At 33.9% G+C, this 21,243-nt stretch overlaps 1 protein-coding gene across 1 annotated transcript; it reads left to right on the plus strand.

The window, feature by feature from the left end:
* The first annotated feature begins 11,020 nt into the window (after nucleotides 1–11,020).
* On the plus strand, nucleotides 11,021–12,140 carry LOC139877246 (protein EARLY RESPONSIVE TO DEHYDRATION 15-like). Its single transcript, XM_071864662.1, has 2 exons — nucleotides 11,021–11,079; nucleotides 11,486–12,140. The coding sequence occupies exon 2, from the start codon at nucleotides 11,511–11,513 to the stop codon at nucleotides 11,880–11,882; it is 372 nt and encodes a 123-aa protein (XP_071720763.1). The 5' UTR covers nucleotides 11,021–11,079; nucleotides 11,486–11,510; the 3' UTR covers nucleotides 11,883–12,140.
* The last annotated feature ends 9,103 nt before the right edge of the window (nucleotides 12,141–21,243 follow it).

Genomic DNA, 21,243 nt, shown 5'->3' on the forward strand with positions numbered 1-21,243 from the left:
GAGAAGATCACTTATTTGTTCAATCTCCTATCTCTCCTCGGACCCTCACTTATTTTAATAGAACAAAGGATAACCGTGTCAATCAATTCTCAGTAAGTTCATCTGGCATAGATGAATCAAACATGTATCCTCCATCTTCCCCAAAACGTCATGGTAAACACAGAATCTGGGAAGATGATTCAGTTGCCCATAGTGAGCCGAATCTTTTCAGAATGAATCCAGATGAAAGAGAAGCTTACAGGCTGGAGATCACTGTTCCAGAATTGCTTGAGCAAAGACAAGCAGAGCTTAATGAAAGAATACGCCAAGTCAGATTGCTGCATCATCCTCTTGATCAGCCACTCTACATCGCTGCCTTGAACTTTGGCGTTGATATTGGTGTATATTTGAAAAACAGTGGTCAAAAGCTCTCCACTGATAAGGAGAAAGCTCAATTTCATGAAGCTCATCAGCTGGGTATGGATCTGAAAGAGTATCAGGTTGCTCTAAGAACTGAAGATGGAAGAAAAATGATTGAAGCAGTCAGATCTCTAAAAATTAGCCACACTGATTATCTGCTAGGCTTAGTGGCAGAACAGCAAAGAAGAGAGGCTGCTGATGCTGAACTTACTGAGAGATTAAGGCTTCAGGAAATAGAAGACAAGTTGGCTGCCGATAAAAAGGAAGAGGCTGAGTCTCTCAAACTGATTCAAGCCATTGTCAAAGAACAGGATAAGGCACTTGATGAGAAGGAAGCTGCTGAGAAAGCACCTGCTACTGCTCCTATAAAACCTGTCAGTACTATTGAAGTTCTTGATCATTATTACAGGAGCAGATATGGTGATGTAATGAATAGAAGATCAAATCCCAGCAGGATCATCAAAGTGAACAGAGGGTCAAAAAGAGCCTTCAACGTTTTAAGGGAGAATAATGTTCAAGAAAGGATTAACTATGATGAGTTAAGATCCCTTGGATTTAGTGAATGGATGGAGATACTGGAGTATTTTATTGGCAAAGGTGATAGTGCCATCAAAAAGACAATTAAATCTGAACTCCAACATTTCTTCAACAAAGCCACGAAGTTTGGGAATGCACCAGCAGTAGATGTAGAAGAGGTTCTTTCTCAAAAATTAAAAAGACATCAATCTACTGGTGAAGGACCAATCGGAAAAGGCCCCATCATTCTACCTCCTTCTATCCCTGTTTTTGACCCTGCTGAGATACCTATTCTGTTCTATGAATCCTGGAGAATCAAACAAGAGGAGCTATCTGAAGAAGAACGGGATAAAGATAAAGATAGATAGTCTCCTATATGCTTAAATTGTATCGTTTGTCTAACTCACTTTTCATTCTATTATCACTGTATTTAATGTATATATCCTATTGTAATGAAAGTGAAATGAGTTTATCTTCAAAATCATATCGAATTATAAGATATAGATAACTCAGCAAAAGATCCCAAAACAAACTTAAAAGGGACAATCTCATTGCATATTCTTATTTGTTCCCTTGTTGCTGGCTTTAGTGTTTTCTCTATATGTCATAGGTTTTGTCATCATCAAATAGGGGGAGATTGTTGAGTCCCCAAAATAATTAAGGATTTAATTATGACAAAACTGTAGTTTATTTACACTAAAATGTTATGTTCAGCCAGCACAAGTTTGTTTATGTACTGTCAGCTAATATAGCTGTGTCGAGTGTGTAGTATGCTGGCTGATCTACCAGCACAAGGTAGAGTGTATTCTTCGAATCAACACAGGATGAGTACTCAGCTAATTAACAATATTAAGTGACTCAGCATATGAAGAACCAGTAAATCTGGATAGCAGCATACAACACAAGACAGCCATGCTCCATTACAAGCATGGTAGTTTCCCAGAGTGGTCTACATCAACGCACTATTCAACAGAAGTCGAAGACAAAGTTGAACAGAAAAGGACAGGATTCGGCGGCTGACAAGTGACCTTACAAGACCACGAGGGAATGCATAAGTGGAACGCATGTGCAGACATGTGTTATACTTTATTCATACCTAGGGAACACAACATTCCATTTGTTTAAAACAAATGGTAGTGCCAAACCGAATTGGTGTGTTCCTGCAAATAGCTACCTAAGAGGAAAGAAGGAGAGCACACCTTCTGACACAATTGTCCCCACAAGTACAAGGCATCCTATGTACTAGTGGACAATAGATTAATTACACAGACAATAGGACTACTATATAATTGTTGTATTCACTGTTGTATCAACTAGTGGTGTGGGTTTTATTATTTAGAGTCCTATACGTGTAATAGCTTTTAGTTTACCTCTTAGCTATAATCTAGGTAATCTGTATCAACCAACTATCATTCCGCCAAGGATGGTTGTAATTCTTTGTGATTCAATCAATAAAGAATAACCGTTGAAAATTACCTGTGACTCTATCTAATTTGCATGCTTGAATACATAATCGAGTTTAACTGTTTAGTTAATTGAAAATAAATTGTATTCACCCCCCCTCTACAATACTCCTGTTGTTATTAAGGGACCAACAAGAGGATCGAATGTTTTATCTCCAATAACTGTGCAAACCCCGATTTGAAATCTTGATTTCAAGGGCGTAAAACAATCGATGAGATTAACCTTACTCGATAGGGATCGAATAAGTTAATATCTTAGAGAAAAGATTAACTTTGATATTGACCGGAATCTCTATCGGAGTTGTATTGTCAGCTAGAGAATGCTACAGTCGAATATTTGGGCATAATAACATTAATGCATCCAGTGTTGTGTTGTAACAACCCTGGTTTTTCCATCCTTAATTAATAATGGTTATTATTAATACTTGTGATTTAATGAACGTATTGTCTAGATACATTTACTTGTTACCGCGATTAACTTTTGAATACCCGAAACGTCTTTGTGACACACGAAACTTACACGACTAATATTTTCAAGTATTATTTACATTAATGATTAAGTTTTATTAATAATTTTAACTAACTAAGGTTATTAGTTAATTACTTGGGCTTTATTGGATTAATTTGTAAATTAATGGAACTTGGGCTTTTATTAGTGTTAATGGACTTAAAGAGCCCACCCTACTTCTTTAATGGACTAGTTAGCCCACTAATTTATGTAAGTATTACTTAGACTTAATTAGAGTAACTAACTAGTAAAGAATCTAGTTGCTTGCTTAGTTACATCTAGTTCCCATGCAAACATATCAAATAACCAACTTTTAAAGGCAAATACATGCATGGACTTGTGGATTTTCTCCTTCCCCATTTGTATTGGTGAACCATCGGTTTAGTATGCCTAGGAGAGGTTTTGGTTTTCAAATTTTGCTCACTTAACTACTAGCATTCTCTTGTTTCATTCCACTTTACACACACACCAACTTACTCCACATTTTTCTCTCATTTCTTTCTCTCCTTTTCTCTCAAAGATTGTAAGTGACTTGAACAATTTTTCTTTCTTCCTTCCTTGCTTAAACCGTAACATTACATCTCATCATCATCAATCTTTGTTTGTTGTTTACTTGTTCTTATTATGGTTTACTTACTTGTCTTTGTTAAGTTGTTACTTACTAGTTACAAGAATCAAACTACCTAGTTTAATTCTTCATATCATCTTGTTCTTACAAGATATACAAGACATAAACTTTCTAGTTTATGATCTACACTTAATACTTGTTTAAAGATTTAAGTTCATGTGTTGTAATATCTTACTTGAAGCTCTTGTTGTAAACTTAAAGTTTACTTTTCTTAAAGATCAAGACTTAGGCTTGAATCTTTAAAAGTATGAAACCTATGAACTTATTATTTGTTTACTTAGTTTATTTTCTCATATTATGCACTTTAAATTCATGATTGTTGGTTTAATTGGTCAAGTGTTACTAGTTAACTTTGTTCTCATTAATCTTGAACTAAAAGTTAACTTGAAAGTTCAAGAACATGTAAGTAAGCTTTCTTTAACTATAACTTTGTACACTTATGTTAGATCTAGACTTTTGGGTCCAGGATCTTCAAGATCTAACTAAGAACTATGTTCTACAACTTAAGATCTTGATTTCATAAGTTTACTTTCAAGTTTGTAACTTAATATTAGTTTTAAAGTTCATGTATGTGTTAGATCTAAGACCTTGATGTAACTTTGGTTCATCAAACTTTATACAACTCTTAAGTGAGTTGTTCTACATGTCTTAGACCTACACTTGTGTCATAATAGTCAAAACTTGGTTAATATTACTTTTATAGTTCATGTATGTGTCGGATCTAAGACTTTAATGTAACTTTGGTTCATCGAACTACATACAACACTTAATTGAGTTGTGCTATGAAATGTCCCGTTCTTATTGATTAAAAACGTTCCATATTAATTGATTTTGTTGCGAGGTTTTGACCTCTATATGAGACGTTTTTCAAAGACTGCATTCATTTTAAAACAAACCATAACCTTTATTTCATCAATAAAGGTTTAAAAAGCTTTACGTAGATTATCAAATAATGATAATCTAAAATATCCTGTTTACACACGACCATTACATAATGGTTTACAATACAAATATGTTACAACAAAATAAGTTTCTTGAATGCAGTTTTTACACAATATCATACAAGAATGGACTCCAAATCTCGTCCTTATTTAAGTATGCGACAGCGGAAGCTCTTAATAATCACCTGAGAATAAACATGCTTAAAACGTCAATAAAAATGTTGGTGAGTTATAGGTTTAACCTATATATATCAAATCATAATAATAGACCACAAGATTTCATATTTCAATACACATCCCATACATAGAGATAAAAATCATTCATATGGTGAACACCTGGTAACCGACATTAACAAGATGCATATATAAGAATATCCCCATCATTCCGGGACACCCTTCGGATATGATATAAATTTCGAAGTACTAAAGCATCCGGTACTTTGGATGGGGTTTGTTAGGCCCAATAGATCTATCTTTAGGATTCGCGTCAATTAGGGTGTCTGTTCCCTAATTCTTAGATTACCAGACTTAATAAAAAGGGGCATATTCGATTTCGATAATTCAACCATAGAATGTAGTTTCACGTACTTGTGTCTATTTTGTAAATCATTTATAAAACCTGCATGTATTCTCATCCCAAAAATATTAGATTTTAAAAGTGGGACTATAACTCACTTTCACAGATTTTTTTACTTCGTCGGGAAGTAAGACTTGGCCACTGGTTGATTTACGAACCTATAACAATATATACATATATATCAAAGTATGTTCAAAATATATTTACAACACTTTTAATATATTTTGATGTTTTAAGTTTATTAAGTCAGCTGTCCTCGTTAGTAACCTACAACTAGTTGTCCACAGTTAGATGTACAGAAATAAATCGATAAATATTATCTTGAATCAATCCACGACCCAGTGTATACGTATCTCAGTATTGATCATAACTCAAACTATATATATTTTGGAATCAACCTCAACCCTGTATAGCTAACTCCAACATTCACATATAGAGTGTCTATGGTTGTTCCGAAATATATATAGATGTGTCGACATGATAGGTCGAAACATTGTATACGTGTCTATGGTATCTCAAGATTACATAATATACAATACAAGTTGATTAAGTTATGGTTGGAATAGATTTGTTACCAATTTTCACGTAGCTAAAATGAGAAAAATTAGCCAATCTTGTTTTACCCATAACTTCTTCATTTTAAATCCGTTTTGAGTGAATAAAATTGCTATGGTTTCATATTGAACTCTATTTTATGAATCTAAACAGAAAAAGTATAGGTTTATAGTCGGAAAAATAAGTTACAAGTCGTTTTTGTAAAGGTAGTCATTTCAGTCGAAAGAACGACGTCTAGATGACCATTTTAGAAAACATACTTCCACTTTGAGTTTAACCATAATTTTTGGATATAGTTTCATGTTCATAATAAAACTCATTTTCTCAGAATAACAACTTTTAAATCAAAGTTTATCATAGTTTTTAATTAACTAACCCAAAACAGCCCGCGGTGTTACTACGACGGCGTAAATCCGGTTTTACGGTGTTTTTCGTGTTTCCAGGTTTTAAATCATTAAGTTAGCATATAATATAGATATAGAACATGTGTTTAGTTGATTTTAAAAGTCAAGTTAGAAGGATTAACTTTTGTTTGCGAACAAGTTTAGAATTAACTAAACTATGTTCTAGTGATTACAAGTTTAAACCTTCGAATAAGATAGCTTTATATGTATGAATCGAATGATGTTATGAACATCATTACTACCTTAAGTTCCTTGGATAAACCTACTGGAAAAGAGAAAAATGGATCTAGCTTCAACGGATCCTTGGATGGCTCGAAGTTCTTGAAGCAGAATCATGACACGAAAACAAGTTCAAGTAAGATCATCACTTGAAATAAGATTGTTATAGTTATAGAAATTGAACCAAAGTTTGAATATGATTATTACCTTGTATTAGAATTATAACCTACTGTAAGAAACAAAGATTTCTTGAGGTTGGATGATCACCTTACAAGATTGGAAGTGAGCTAGCAAACTTGAAAGTATTCTTGATTTTATGTAACTAGAACTTGTAGAATTTATGAAGAACACTTAGAACTTGAAGATAGAACTTGAGAGAGATCAATTAGATGAAGAAAATTGAAGAATGAAAGTGTTTGTAGGTGTTTTGGGTCGTTGGTGTATGGATTAGATATAAAGGATATGTAATTTTGTTTTCATGTAAATAAGTCATGAATGATTACTCATATTTTTGTAATTTTATGAGATATTTCATGCTAGTTGCCAAATGATGGTTCCCACATGTGTTAGGTGACTCACATGGGCTGCTAAGAGCTGATCATTGGAGGGTATATACCAATAGTACATACATCTAAAAGCTGTGTATTGTACGAGTACGAATACGGGTGCATACGAGTAGAATTGTTGATGAAACTGAACGAGGATGTAATTGTAAGCATTTTTGTTAAGTAGAAGTATTTTGATAAGTGTATTGAAGCCTTTCAAAAGTGTATAAATACATATTAAAACACTACATGTATATACATTTTAACTGAGTCGTTAAGTCATCGTTAGTCGTTACATGTAAGTGTTGTTTTGAAACCTTTAGGTTAACGATCTTGTTAAATGTTGTTAACCCAATGTTTATAATATCAAATGAGATTTTAAATTATTATATTATCATGATATTATCATGTATGAATATCTCTTAATATGATATATATACATTAAATGTCTTTACAACGATAATCGTTACATATATGTCTCGTTTAAAAATCATTAAGTTAGTAGTCTTGTTTTTACATATGTAGTTCATTGTTAATATACTTAATGATATGTTTACTTATCATAGTATCATGTTAACTATATATATATCCATATATATGTCATCATATAGTTTTTACAAGTTTTAACGTTCGTGAATCACCGGTCAACTTGGGTGGTCAATTGTCTATATGAAACATATTTCAATTAATCAAGTCTTAAGAAGTTTGATTGCTTAACATGTTGGAAACATTTAATCATGTAAATATCAATCTCAATTAATATATATAAACATGGAAAAGTTCGGGTCACTACATGCTACATGTCTTGGAATTACACAAATGTTATGATGGTGAAACCTTGGTTAAGATGATGCAAACACATCAACGAGTTGTACACTTGAAGCTATATGCATCAAGGATGAGAACCGTGATAAGCATCGAACACCAAGAACCCACCAGACCTACTGTTTTACTGTTTGTGTGTCTGACCCGTATGACCTGGGCTACTGTAAATATGATTTTCAGATAGCTCTGTTCGAGTAGATAACTTTTCATTTAGGACTCGTCTTAATCCGAGTTACGGTTTAGGATTTATGGCCCTCCGATCGTCACTATGTCTTTTAACGTTGTGCTGAAAAATTCTGACCTACTCTCACTTAGACCGTCGCCATGGTCAAACGAAGACGATTTTGCTTCTTGGATTTTTACCACAACTAAAGGACTCATATACGGAGCCATGGCCACTGATCTCACCTTATTTCAGTAGGTATTGAGGTCGTGGCGACTGACCGAAGTCAGCCTTTGTTTTAAACTCTTTTCATGAACGAAACTTACTTAGCTTTTATGATGATGAATGATGATGATGATGACACTTAAACTTATTTTATGCACTATTAGAACTTATTAAGACAACCTATTGACCTAGTAACCTTTGATTTAGGTTGACGACCTTTCGGACCGACTTACTACTTGCGTACTTTCATTACCGACTTTACCGCTTTTATCACTGTGAGTTATAGCATTCCCTTTTTACTTTAACTATTTTGGGAACTGAGAATACATGCGCATTTTACGTTTTACATACTAGGCATGAGTACTTAAACTTATATATGTGTGGGTTATACAACAGCATAAACATTCCCTTTAGCTCGGTAACGTTTAGTCATTGGTTTTTGAACCGGTGAACGCGAATCTTAGATATGGATCCATAGGGTTTGACATCCCCACTCGGGCTAGTAGCGCTAGCATTTAACGAGTGTTTAATACTTCGTAAATATACGCACTTGCCAAGTGTACTTTCAGGGGGTTATAAACGTTAAGTTAGTTACCGAGTGCCCACGGTTGAGCATATACTTAAACATACGGATTTGGATTACTGATTTAAACGCTTGTTGAAGCACTGAAATCTCGTGGCCTACTTACATTACTGTTATACTTAAACTATAGCTCACCAACCTTTGTGTTGACGTTTTTAAGCATGTTTTTCTCAGGTGCTTAAGGTTGCTTCCGCTGTGTACTAGTCATGCCTTGTAGACTTCCGCTGTGCTTACTAGAGTTGTCACCGCATGAAACATATTATCTTGCATTCAAACTTTACTACTTTTGAACAATGAATTGTAACGACCTAAGGGTCACGTACTATTACTATTTGCTTCTGTTCATTGAAGCATACTTTTGATTGTGAAACATTTGACGTTGGTTATGACGTCACCTTTTATCATGAATGCAAACTTGTTTTGAAAACGCATATAGTGTTTGACCTTGTAATGATCCTGTTGTTGATGGTCCCTACATGTTGATTTAGTACGGGGCGTCACATGTGTAATGAATGATCTTGTGTATGTATTTATTATAGGTGTTATGAGGTAATGATGACGTGGCACATGTCCCTTTCATGGTTATAACAAACTTCACCAGATCCGAGGGCTGACGTGGCACCTGTCACTTTCATTGGAATAACAAATAGATTCTAACAAACTTTCGTAGATTCGTGGGCTGACGTGGCGTGCATCCCATTTATGTGTTTGTTCCGGGACCAAGCGTCTGTTCCGAGACTAAGTGTTTGTTCCGGGACTAGACACCTACCTTGGAAAGGTTCGGTCGTTCCAAGAGTGTGGTGGATCCGGCTATAGTGTGGCAGACGAATGTCTTGCTCTTGTTTAGGCAAAAGGATTTTACCTGATGTTTGTTTCAAGTGCTTCTTCACGGTATTTTCTTGACCGGATAAGATTGCAACCGGTTCATAAATGACTTTGTAGAAATTGTCGGGTGCCCGAAGTACTTGGTTCAGTAGGCCTTTATGTGATAATACGGCTCGTAACCTCCCAATGTTTCGTAACCTACTAAGTGGTGTCGGTAGCCTGCACACTTGTCCGGGTAGGATGGACTTTATGTTGCGTCTCGGCCAGCCTTTGTCCGGGACGCTTCTTCCCGGATGTGTACAAAAATAACCTTCTGGTCGGATTACTAAGTTGGGGCCGGGAAGAAGTTATTTGCCCGGGATTCTTCACGCCGGTTATGCTCTAGACGAAATGTTGTTAATAATGTGTCTTTTTGATAAATATCATTATGCGTATCATCACGGGTCAAGGTTGTTGTTGTGGGATGATAATGATGATGTTGGGTTAAAGGTGGATGTTGTTTAACGTCTCTTCGAGTGGGAGATTGTTGTGGGGGGGGGGGGGGGGGGGGGTGAATCGAGTTAAACAAGGAGTCTAGAGAACGAAAAACTGATGCACAAATTCGTGATCGTGAGTCTGAAATTCACTAATGGAGTTTGGTCTCGGAGTGAGGTTCACGATCGCGAGTTTTGGTCTGACGGGCCAGAACTTTCTAGATCTAGTTTTCTTGTTCGTTAAGTTGTTTCATTGTACTCCGTATTGTTTTGCCTATTTAAGTATCCTATTGTAACCCTAACATGTATCCACAAAAATTATCAATAAAAGAATACTCTTTGGTGACCGATGATTAAAGTAATCATTCGTGATTACATATAACCTCGTTAATTTCTCTTGTCTTTATCGTTCTTGCTAATGTCTTCGCGTGTATCATCTTTTTCGTTTATTGTCATGTGAGTTTGATAACTTAGGGTTGTCAAGTCTTGTTAGAGCTCATGTGCTTCTATTCCTAACATTTACCTATCTATTTAGGATCATGACACGTATCTTCTACTAATTATCTCTCCATTTCATGAATCTTAAATCTTTTATGTGTCATTATGTTATTTAGTAGGTTAAATTAGACAATTGATTTACTTGCTTTTCAAAAAAATAAATAAATAAATAAATTAGACAATTGATAGGTTGATAAATCATTATTTTAAAAAAAATAGTCTAAGGAAACCGTGTTAAATACGTGAGTCGTGTTCGTAAACAAATTTCTAGGATATTATTAGGTATTAATCATCAGTCATCACACAAAACAAATCCATGTGTGGAACGTGGATTGTGAGAGGCTACGGTCCCCACAAAACTAAATCAAAGCCAACTCTCATATACTCATTAATCATACCCCGCCCAAACATCGTTCAACTAATCTCCACCGTCAGATCAAACTAATCCCAATCATATATTCAATACCGGAAACATCGGTTAACTTTCTTTTCATAGACACACCTAATAGACGCGTCAGGCGTTGGCCGTTGACCGTTTGACTAAATTAGTGTTACGAACCTCAGGCTCGACTATACCCGAATGAGCGATTCATAGGTATGGAATACATAACACCCGCCTTATAAATACCCTCCGTTTCACAGCAGCACTAAAATCAATCATCAATTCATCATAGGTTCAATTTTACTAATTAAATTCGCTCTTTCAGATATTTCGGGTTGGAATTCATCAAGGTATAAATTACAAACTTTTGATTTGCATTTGAATTGCTCATCTATATTTATGTGCTGATTTGATTTCAATTAGTATTGATGTTAATGATGGATGGATCAACGCATAATTTTTACACGACACAGAGACCTAATTTGACATTGAAATGATCTTGAATTTCTAGTTGACTGTTTGACTTCAAAAAAAAAAAAAAAAAGAGTTGCTGTATGTTTTGTAGTTTTACTGAATTGTATATTAAAGGCGATATTACTTTAATCAAACAATTTAGAGTAGGAATTGGATATTCAACAAGGTGATTTTACTTTAATTGAACAATTTAGGAATTTGCTAGCAATATTTAGGACTATGGATAACAAATTAACAATTAACTCTCCACAAATTTTAGTATACAAAATTTTATATGAACAGTTGTAGAAGAAATTTAAAAGTAGGAATGGCAATGGTTTCATCACAAGGTGGGTCTACTCTCAACCCTAACGCCCCATTATTTATCCCTGCTGCGGTTCGTCAAGTCGAAGATTTTTCGCCAGAATGGTGGCAACTTGTGACAACCTCAACTTGGTTCCATGACTATTGGCTCAGCCAACAGCAAGGGGAGGATGGTTTCTTTGGAAATGCAATGAACAATTTTGAGAACGATGACATTGTTGATATGTTGCCTGATTCAATCGACACAGATGAAGATATTTTATCTATGGAAGCACAATATGAACAGTTCCTTCATTCGTCCGAATTGGAAGCATTGAACACATCATCTGTTGCATTTGCACTACAACCAAATGTTCACTCAGATCGCACCCAGTAACAATGTTGTGTGCAGTCTGTGTAGAAGGTGGTTTCTTTGGCCTTGCTTAGTGTTGAGCTCTGTATGTATACGTATTTACACACACAAAAAAAAAAAAAAAAGTAGTTTCGTTTGTTGTAAGTTCTGTACAGAGCAAGGTCTTAACTTTCTTCATATGTAGTTATGTACCATCTCCCTTTCATACCTCCACACCCCTTTTTTCCCCTAGGCAGGGATTTTATATTTAGAATAAGTAATTCAAGATATACTGTTGTTTTCTTTGAGGTGTATATGAGTCAACTTGGCAATTTGATAAACATCTTAGCAAACATATTAAAACTTTGATATGTCATGTGTACAAAGTTTAATTAGAGTGGAAAAACCAGGAAACTGATCAACGACCCTGCACATGCATGCTACATAAGTGATGACTTCACATATTGACTTTTTTGATTGATGAAAACAAATCGCAGATGTGCAATGTGCATGATCATATCACTCATGAAGCTACACGTATCAACCTATTCGAGTCTGCAAATTTAGGAAGGAATATTCCGTGTTGAAGGTAATAGATAAGATGTTATTCTGGCCTTCTGGTTAGTTCGAAGTCCACTAATGGTGCTAGATTGGATTTAATAGATAGCTCAGTCACGTAGTTCAAGTGGATAGCATGATCTTTTCAAACAGATGCTTAGGACTTGTTCAAATCTATCTATATTATTACTCATCATAAATAGTCTTAACCCTTCTTTAAAAAAAATAAAAAAACAAAAACAAAAAAATCTAAGGCCCTCTAATGATGTCATTATTAGTAATTAACTAGTGTACTAGTTATAGACCCTGTGAATCACGGGTTGTTAAAAGAAAATTGAAGAATAATATCTTATAATCAAGGTTGAAAAAGACGCGAGACGGGGCTGAAACGGTGGCGACCTCAAAACGTCGCAACGGAAAAAACGGGGCCGAAACGGGGTCGAAACGGATGTTGACTAATGTTGACTTATATATATATAAATATATATTTACACATATTATAGAGTTAAAAAACCTTCATTAACAAGTTTGTACCTATAATTGCTATTAGCGTTAATATAATACAAAATGGAATACTAAACTAAGTCAATTTTGATTGATTTGACCGACTTATGATTGATTTTAACAGAATTTCTGACTTTTGATCGGCGTTGACCCAATTTTTCCTGCATTTGACCCGACTTTTGACCGTTGACCGGCTTATAAGAAAACGGGACGGGGTCGAAACGGTTTAGTCACCAAAACGCCGCAACGGGCGTCGAAACGGACGCAACGGACGCCGTTTACAACAGTGCTTATAATTGATAAACTGTTATAAATATTAAGTGGCCGACAACTTTTGTATATACAACCAAAATCATGTGAATTGCATTTGGATAAATTGTGCAGGTGTGAATAACTTTATGTAGTATAAATATCGGACGAATGTAAGCATATCAATACACCATTCTTAATATAGAATATTTGCTCTCTTCTTCACTCTTCTATAATATCAATATTAGTAATATATTGTCAAGAATCAAGCCTTGAGAAGGTAGCAATAAACTCCTAAATTATAACACGTTATCAGCACAAAGTGCTCCGTATAATCAAGGTTTATCTAAGCAAGCACAAGTCACTAATCAAGGTAAGAAATACTTTAACGATATCTTCTATTATTTATTAGTAAGGTAAAGATTATTATCATCATAAGTAAAATTATATTTCTGTAATCTAACTTTTATTAACTTCACTAACATTTATATTTATGTTATTTAAGTTATATATGGTCGGTTATACCGCCTGAATTATATTTCTGTAATCTAACTTTTATTAACTTCACTAACATTTATATTTATGTTATTTAAGTTATATATGGTCGGTTATACCACCCGAATTATATTTCTATAATCTAACTCTTATTAACTTCACTAACATTTATATTTATGTTATCTAACATTTATGATTACATATGCAATTAATCATTATTTATTCCATGCATACTAATGTTTATTCTTAAATTTATTATTTATGCATAATATGTTTATTCTCTTAATCCTCGTATTTATACTAAATGTATTTATAGTAATCGTATTTATACTAATAAAATTCTTTTATTAAAATTATCATTAATACAACGAGTACATAACAGTCGTTAACGTCAATTAACGACATTACAACGGTCATATATACATAACGGTTGTTAACGTCAACTGACGACGTTACAACGACTATATTTTTCAAATATAAAATGTCCCGTTCATATTGATTATAAACGTTCCATATTAATTGATTTCGTTGCGAGGTTTTGACCTCTATATGAGACGTTTTTCAAAGACTGCATTCATTTTTAAAACAACCATAACCTTTATTTTATCTATAAAGGTTTAAAAAGCATTACGTAGATTATCAAATAATGATAATCTAAAATATACCGTTTACACACGACCATTACATAATGGTTTACAATAAAAATATATTACATCAAAAATAAGTTTCTTGAATGCAGTTTTTACATAATATCATACAAGCATAGACTCCAAATCTTGTCCTTATTTTAGTATGCAACAGCGGAAGCTCTTAATAATCACCTGAGAATAAACATGCTTAAAACGTCAACAAAAATGTTGGTGAGTTATAGATTTAACCTATATATTATCAAATCATAATAATAATAGACCACAAGATTTCATATTTCAATATACATCCCATACATAGAGATAAAAATCATTCATATGGTGAACACCTGGTAACCGACATTAACAAGATGCATATAAGAATATCCCCTATCATTCTGGAAATCCTTCGGACATGATAAAACAACATCGAAGTACTAAAGCATCCGCTACAGCGGATGGGGTTTGTTAGGCCCAATAGATCTATCTTTAGGATTCGCGTCAATTAGTAGATCGGTTTACTAATTCTTAGGTTACCAAGCAAAAGGGGCATATTCGGCTTCAATCATTCACCCATATAATGTAGTTTCAATTACTTGTGTCTATTTCGTAAAACAGTTATAAAACTGCATGTATTCTCATCCCAAAATATTAGATTTTAAAAGTGAGACTATAACTCACTTTCACAGATTTTTACTTCGTCGGGAGTAAGACTTGGCCACTGGTCGATTCACGAACCTATATCAAATATATACATATATATATCAAAGTATGTTCAAAATATATTTACAACATTTTTAATACATTTTGATGTTTTAAGTTTATTAAGTCAGCTGTCATCGTTAGTAACCTACAACTAGTTGTCCATAGTTAGATGTACAGAAATAAATTGATATATATTATCTTGAATAAATCCACGACTCAGTGTATACACGTCTCAGGCTAGATCACAACTCAAAGTATATATATTTTTGGAATTAACCTCAACCCTGTATAGCTAACTCCAACATTACTGCATATAGAGTGTCTATGGTTGTTCCAAATAATATATATAGATGGGTCGATATGATATGTCAAAACATTTGCATACGTGTCTATGGTATCCCAAGATTACATAATATATTAGAATACATGTATAATACAATACAAGTTAGCTAGGATATGATTTGTATAGAATTGTTACAATATTTCCCGTAGCTACAACAATCAAAAAAATATCCAATCTTATTTTACCCATAACTTCTTCGTTTTAAATCCGTTTTGAGTGAATTAAATTGCTATGGTTTCATATTGAACTCTATTTTATGAATCTAAACAGAAAAAGTATAGGTTTATAGTCGGAAATATAAGTTACAAGTCGTTTTTGTAAGAGGTAGTCATTTCAGTCGAAAGAACGACGTCTTGATGACCATTTTGAAAAACATACTTCCACTTTGAGTTTAACCATGATTTTTGGATATAGTTTCATGTTCATAAGAAAAATCATTTTCCCAAAAGAACAACTTTTAAATCAAAGTTTATCATAGTTTTACTTAACTAACCCAAAACAGCCCGCAGTGTTACTACGACGGCGTATATCCGGTTTTACTGTGTTTTTCGTGTTTTCCGGTTTTAAATCATTAAGTTAGCATATCATATAGATATAGAACATGTGTTTAGTTGATTTTAAAAGTCAAGTTAGAAGGATTAACTTTTGTTTGCGAACAAGTTTAGAATTAACTAAACTATGTTCTAGTGATTTCAAGTTTAAACCTTCGAATAAGGTAGTTTTATATATATGAATCGAATGATGTTATGAACATCATTACTACCTCAGGTTTTGTGGATAAACCTACTGGAAATGAGAAAAGTAGATCTAGCTTCAAAGGATCCTTGGATGGCTTGAAAGTTCTTGAAGCAGAATCATGACACGAAAACAAGTTCAAGTAAGATTTCCACTCGAAATAAGATTGTTATAGTTATAGAAATTGAATCAAAGTTTGAATATGAGTATTACCTTGTATTAGAAAGATATCTTACTGTAAATAAGAAAGATTTCTTGAGGTTGGATGATCAATTTACAAGATTGGAAGTAAGCTAGCAAACTTGGAAGTATTCTTGATTTTATGAAACTAGAACTTATAGAATTTATGAAGAACACTTAGAACTTGAAGATAGAACTTGAGAGAGATCAATTAGATGAAGAAAATTGAAGAATGAAAGTGTTTGTAGGTGTTTTTGGTCGTTGGTATATGGATTAGATATAAAGGATGTGTAATTTTGTTTACATGTAAATAAGTCATGAATGATTACTAATATTTTTGTAATTTTATGAGATATTTCATGCTAGTTGTCAAATGATGGTTCCCACATATTTTAGGTGACTCACATGGGCTGCTAAGAGCTAATCATTGGAGTGTATATACCAATAGTACATACATCTAAAAGCTGTGTATTGTACGAGTACGAATACGAGTGCATACGAGTAGAATTGTTGATGAAACTGAACGAGGATGTAATTGTAAGAATTTTTGGTAAGTAGAAGTATTTTGATAAGTGTCTTGAAGTCTTTCAAAAGTGTATGAATACATATTAAAACACTACATGTATATACATTTTAACTGAGTCGTTAAGTCATCGTTAGTCGTTAGATGTAAATGTTGTTTTGAAACCTTTAGGTTAACGATCTTGTTAAATGTTGTTTAACCCATTGTTTATTATATCTAAAGAGATGTTAAATTATTACATTATCATGATATTATGATATATTAATATATCTTAGTATGATATATATACAGTTAAATGTTGTTACAACGATAATCGTTATATATATGTTTCGTTTCGAAATCATTAAGTTAGTAGTCTTGTTTTTACATATGTAGTTCATTGTTAATACACTTAATGACATGTTTACTTATAATTTATCATGATTAAACATAGTGTATCAATATCTTAATATGATTCATATGTATTTAGTAAGACGTTGTTATAACGATAATCGTTATATATATCGTTTCGAGTTTCTTAATTCAATAAACTCAATTTTATGTATATAACTCATTGTTAAAATACCTAACGAGATACTTACTTATCATAATATCATGTTAACTATATATGTAATCATATATATGTCATCATATAGTTTTTACAAGTTTTAATCGTTCGTGAATCACCTGTCAACTTGGGTGGTCAATTGTCTATATGAAACCTATTTCAATTAATCAAGTCTTAACAAGTTCGATTGCTTAACATGTTGGAAACACTTAAGCATGTAAATAACAATTTCATTTAATATATATAAACATGGAAAAGTTCGGGTCACTACAGTACCTACCCGTTAAATAAATTTCGTCCCGAAATTTTAAGCAGTTGGAAGTGTTGACGTATCTTCTGGAAATAAGTGCTGGTATTTCTTCTTCATCTGATCTTCTCATTCCCAGGTGAACTCGGGTCCTCTACGAGCATTCCATCGAACTTTAACAATTGAAATCTTATTTTGCTTAAGTCTTTTAACCTCACGATCCATTATTTCGACGGGTTCTTCAACGAATTGAAGTTTTTCGTTGATTTGGATTTCATCTAACGGAATAGTGAGATCTTCTTTAGCAAAATATTTCTTCAAATTTGAGACGTGAAAAGTGTTATGTACAGCCGCGAGTTGTTGTGGTAATTCAATTCGGTAAGCTAATGGTCCGACACGATTAATAATCTTGAATGGTCCTATATACCTTGGATTTAATTTCCCTCGTTTACCAAATCGAACAACGCCTTTCCAAGGTGCAACCTTAAGCATGACCATCTCTCCAATTTCAAATTCTATATCTTTTCTTTTAATGTCGGCGTAGCTCTTTTGTCGACTTTGGGCGGTTTTCAACCGTTGTTGAATTTGGATGATCTTCTAGGTAGTTTCTTATATTATCTCCGGACCCGTAATCTGTCTATCCCCCATTTCACTCTAACAAATTGGAGACTTGCACTTTCTACCATAAAGTGCTTCAAATGACGCTATCTCAATGCTTGAATGGTAGTTGTTGTTGTAGGAAAATTCTGCTAATGGTAGATGTCGATCCCAACTGTTTCTGAAATCAATAACACATGCTCGTAGTATGTCTTCAAGCGTTTGTATCGTCCTTTCGCTCTGCCCATCAGTTTGTGGATGATAGGCAGTACTCATGTTTAGACAAGTTCCTAATGCTTGCTGTAATGTCTGCCAGAATCTTGAAATAAATCTGCCATCCCTATCAGAGATAATAGAGATTGGTATTCCATGTCTGGAGACGACTTCCTTCAAATACAGTCGTGCTAACTTCTCCATCTTGTCATCTTCTTTTATTGGCAGGAAGTGTGATGATTTGGTGAGTCGATCAACTATTACCCAAATAGTATCAAAACCACTTGCAGTCCTTGGCAATTTAGTGATGAAATCCATGATAATGTTTTCCCATTTCCATTCCGGGATTTCAGGTTGTTAAAGTAGACCTGATGGTTTTTGATGCTCAGCTTTGACCTTAGAACACGTCAAACATTCCCCTACGTATTTAGCAACATCGGCTTTCATACCTGGCCACCAAAAATGTTTCTTAAGATCCTTGTACATCTTTCCCGTTCCAGGATGTATTGAGTATCTGGTTTTATGAGCTTCTCTAAGTACCATTTCTCTCATATCTCCAAATTTTGGTACCCAAATTCTTTCAGCCCTATACCGGGTTCCGTCTTCCCGAATATTAAGATGCTTCTCCGATCCTTTGGGTATTTCATCCCTTAAGTTTCCCTCTTTTAAAACTTCTTGTTGCGCCTCCTTTATTTGAGTAGTAAGGTTAGTGTGAATCATTATATTCATAGCTTTTACTCGAATAGGTTCCCTGTCCTTTCTGCTCAAAGCGTCGGCTACCACATCTGCCTTTCCCGGGTGGTAACGAATCTCAAAGTCGTAATCATTCAACAATTCAATCCATCTGCGCTGCCTCATGTTCAGTTGTTTTTGATTAAATATGTGTTGAAGACTTTTGTGGTCGGTATATATAATACTTTTGACCCCATATAAGTAGTGCCTCCAAGTCTTTAATGCAAAAACAACCGCGCCTAATTCCAAATCATGCGTCGTATAATTCTGCTCGTGAATCTTCAATTGTCTAGACGCATAAGCAATTACCTTCATTCGTTGCATTAATACACAACCGAGACCTTGCTTTGAGGCGTCACAATATATCACAAAATCATCATTCCCTTCAGGTAATGATAATATAGGTGTCGTAGTTAACTTTTTCTTCAACAATTGAAACGTTTTCTCTTGTTCATCCTTCCATTCAAATTTCTTCCCTTTATGCGTTAATGCAGTCAAGGGTTTTGCTATTTTAGAAAAATCTTGGATGAATCTCCCGTAATAACCAGCTAGTCCTAAAAATTGGCGTATGTGTTTCGGAGTTTTTGGGGTTTCCCACTTTTCAACGGTTTCAATCTTTGTTGGATCCACTTGAATACCTTCTTTGTTCACTATATGGAATTGAACTTCTTCCAACCAAAATGCACACTTTGAAAACTTAGCGTACAGTTTTTCTTTTCTTAACAACTCTAGCACTTTTCTCAAATGTTCTTCGTACTCTTGGTCATTCTTTGAGTAAATAAGTATGTCATCGATGAAAATAATGACAATCTTGTCAAGGTATGGTCCACACACTCGGTTCATGAGGTCCATGAACATAGTTGGTGTGTTAGTCAAACCAAACGGCATAACCATAAACTCGTAATGACCGTAACGCGTCCTAAAAGCAGTCTTTGGAATATCATCCTCCTTCACCCGCATTTGATGATACCCAGAACGTAAATCAATATTCGAATAAACTGACGAGCCTTGTAGTTGATCAAATAAGTCGTCGATTCTCGGTAGTGGGTAGCGGTTCTTGATGGTAAGTTTGTTCAACTCTCGGTAGTCGATACACAACCTGAATGTACCATCTTTCTTCTTGACAAACAGAACAGGAACTCCCCATGGTGATGTACTTGGTCGAATGAAACCACGCTCTAAAAGTTCCTGTAATTGACTTTGTAATTCTTTCATTTCGCTGGGTGCGAGTCGATGTGCGCAGAGGCGTATATGAAATAGCTTATATTTTACTAGGAAAAACTATTAAATACGATACAATTTTACACAAGATATTTATTTATTTATAGAATGGATATACTTAAACCTTGCTACAACACTTATAGGCAGTGTACCTAATCGTACAGTAGTGTAGTTTTTAGTAAGTCCGGTTCGTCCACAGGGAATCTTTTAAACAAAACTTAACGCTATATTTGTTTTACTTTATAAAAATACAAATATATATATAAGTAATATTATTATTATAAAGGGGGGTTTTTACCGTTTAATGACCGGTTTATCGATTTTTAAAACTTTAGTCACAGTTAAAACCTAATGTAAAATATTAAAAATAAATACAAGACTTAATTTAAAGCGTAAAGTAAATAACGATAACGAAATTGAGATAAATAAAAGTGCGATAAAATAAAATTGCGATAATTAAAAAGTACGATAATTAAAAGTGCAATTAAATAACAATAAATAAAAGTGCGATAATTAGAAGTGCAATTAAATATAAAATAAAGGAAATTAAATATGAAATAAAAGAATTATGCTTATTTAAACTTCCGTAATCATGATGTTTGACGTGTTGATTTTAGTTTTATGCCCATGGATTAATTGTCCTTTGTCCTGGATTATTTAATATGTCCGTCTGGTTTTTGTCCATAACAGTCCATCAGTCATAAATATAAAGTGCGAGTATCCTCGTCAAATTATCCTTATACCTGAAGTTAAATATTCCAACTAATTGGGGACTTAAACTGTAACAAGGTTTTAATACTTTGTTTAATAATTACACCAGGATATCGACTGCGTGTAATCCAAGGTTTAATACTTTGTTAACAATTACGCCAAGTGTCCTTGTACATAATTTCACACCTGTTTTAATAATTCTAGTGACTATTAATCCATT

The sequence above is a fragment of the Rutidosis leptorrhynchoides genome, chromosome 1 (assembly GCF_046630445.1).
Source record: "Rutidosis leptorrhynchoides isolate AG116_Rl617_1_P2 chromosome 1, CSIRO_AGI_Rlap_v1, whole genome shotgun sequence".
Taxonomy (NCBI): Eukaryota; Viridiplantae; Streptophyta; class Magnoliopsida; order Asterales; family Asteraceae; genus Rutidosis; species Rutidosis leptorrhynchoides.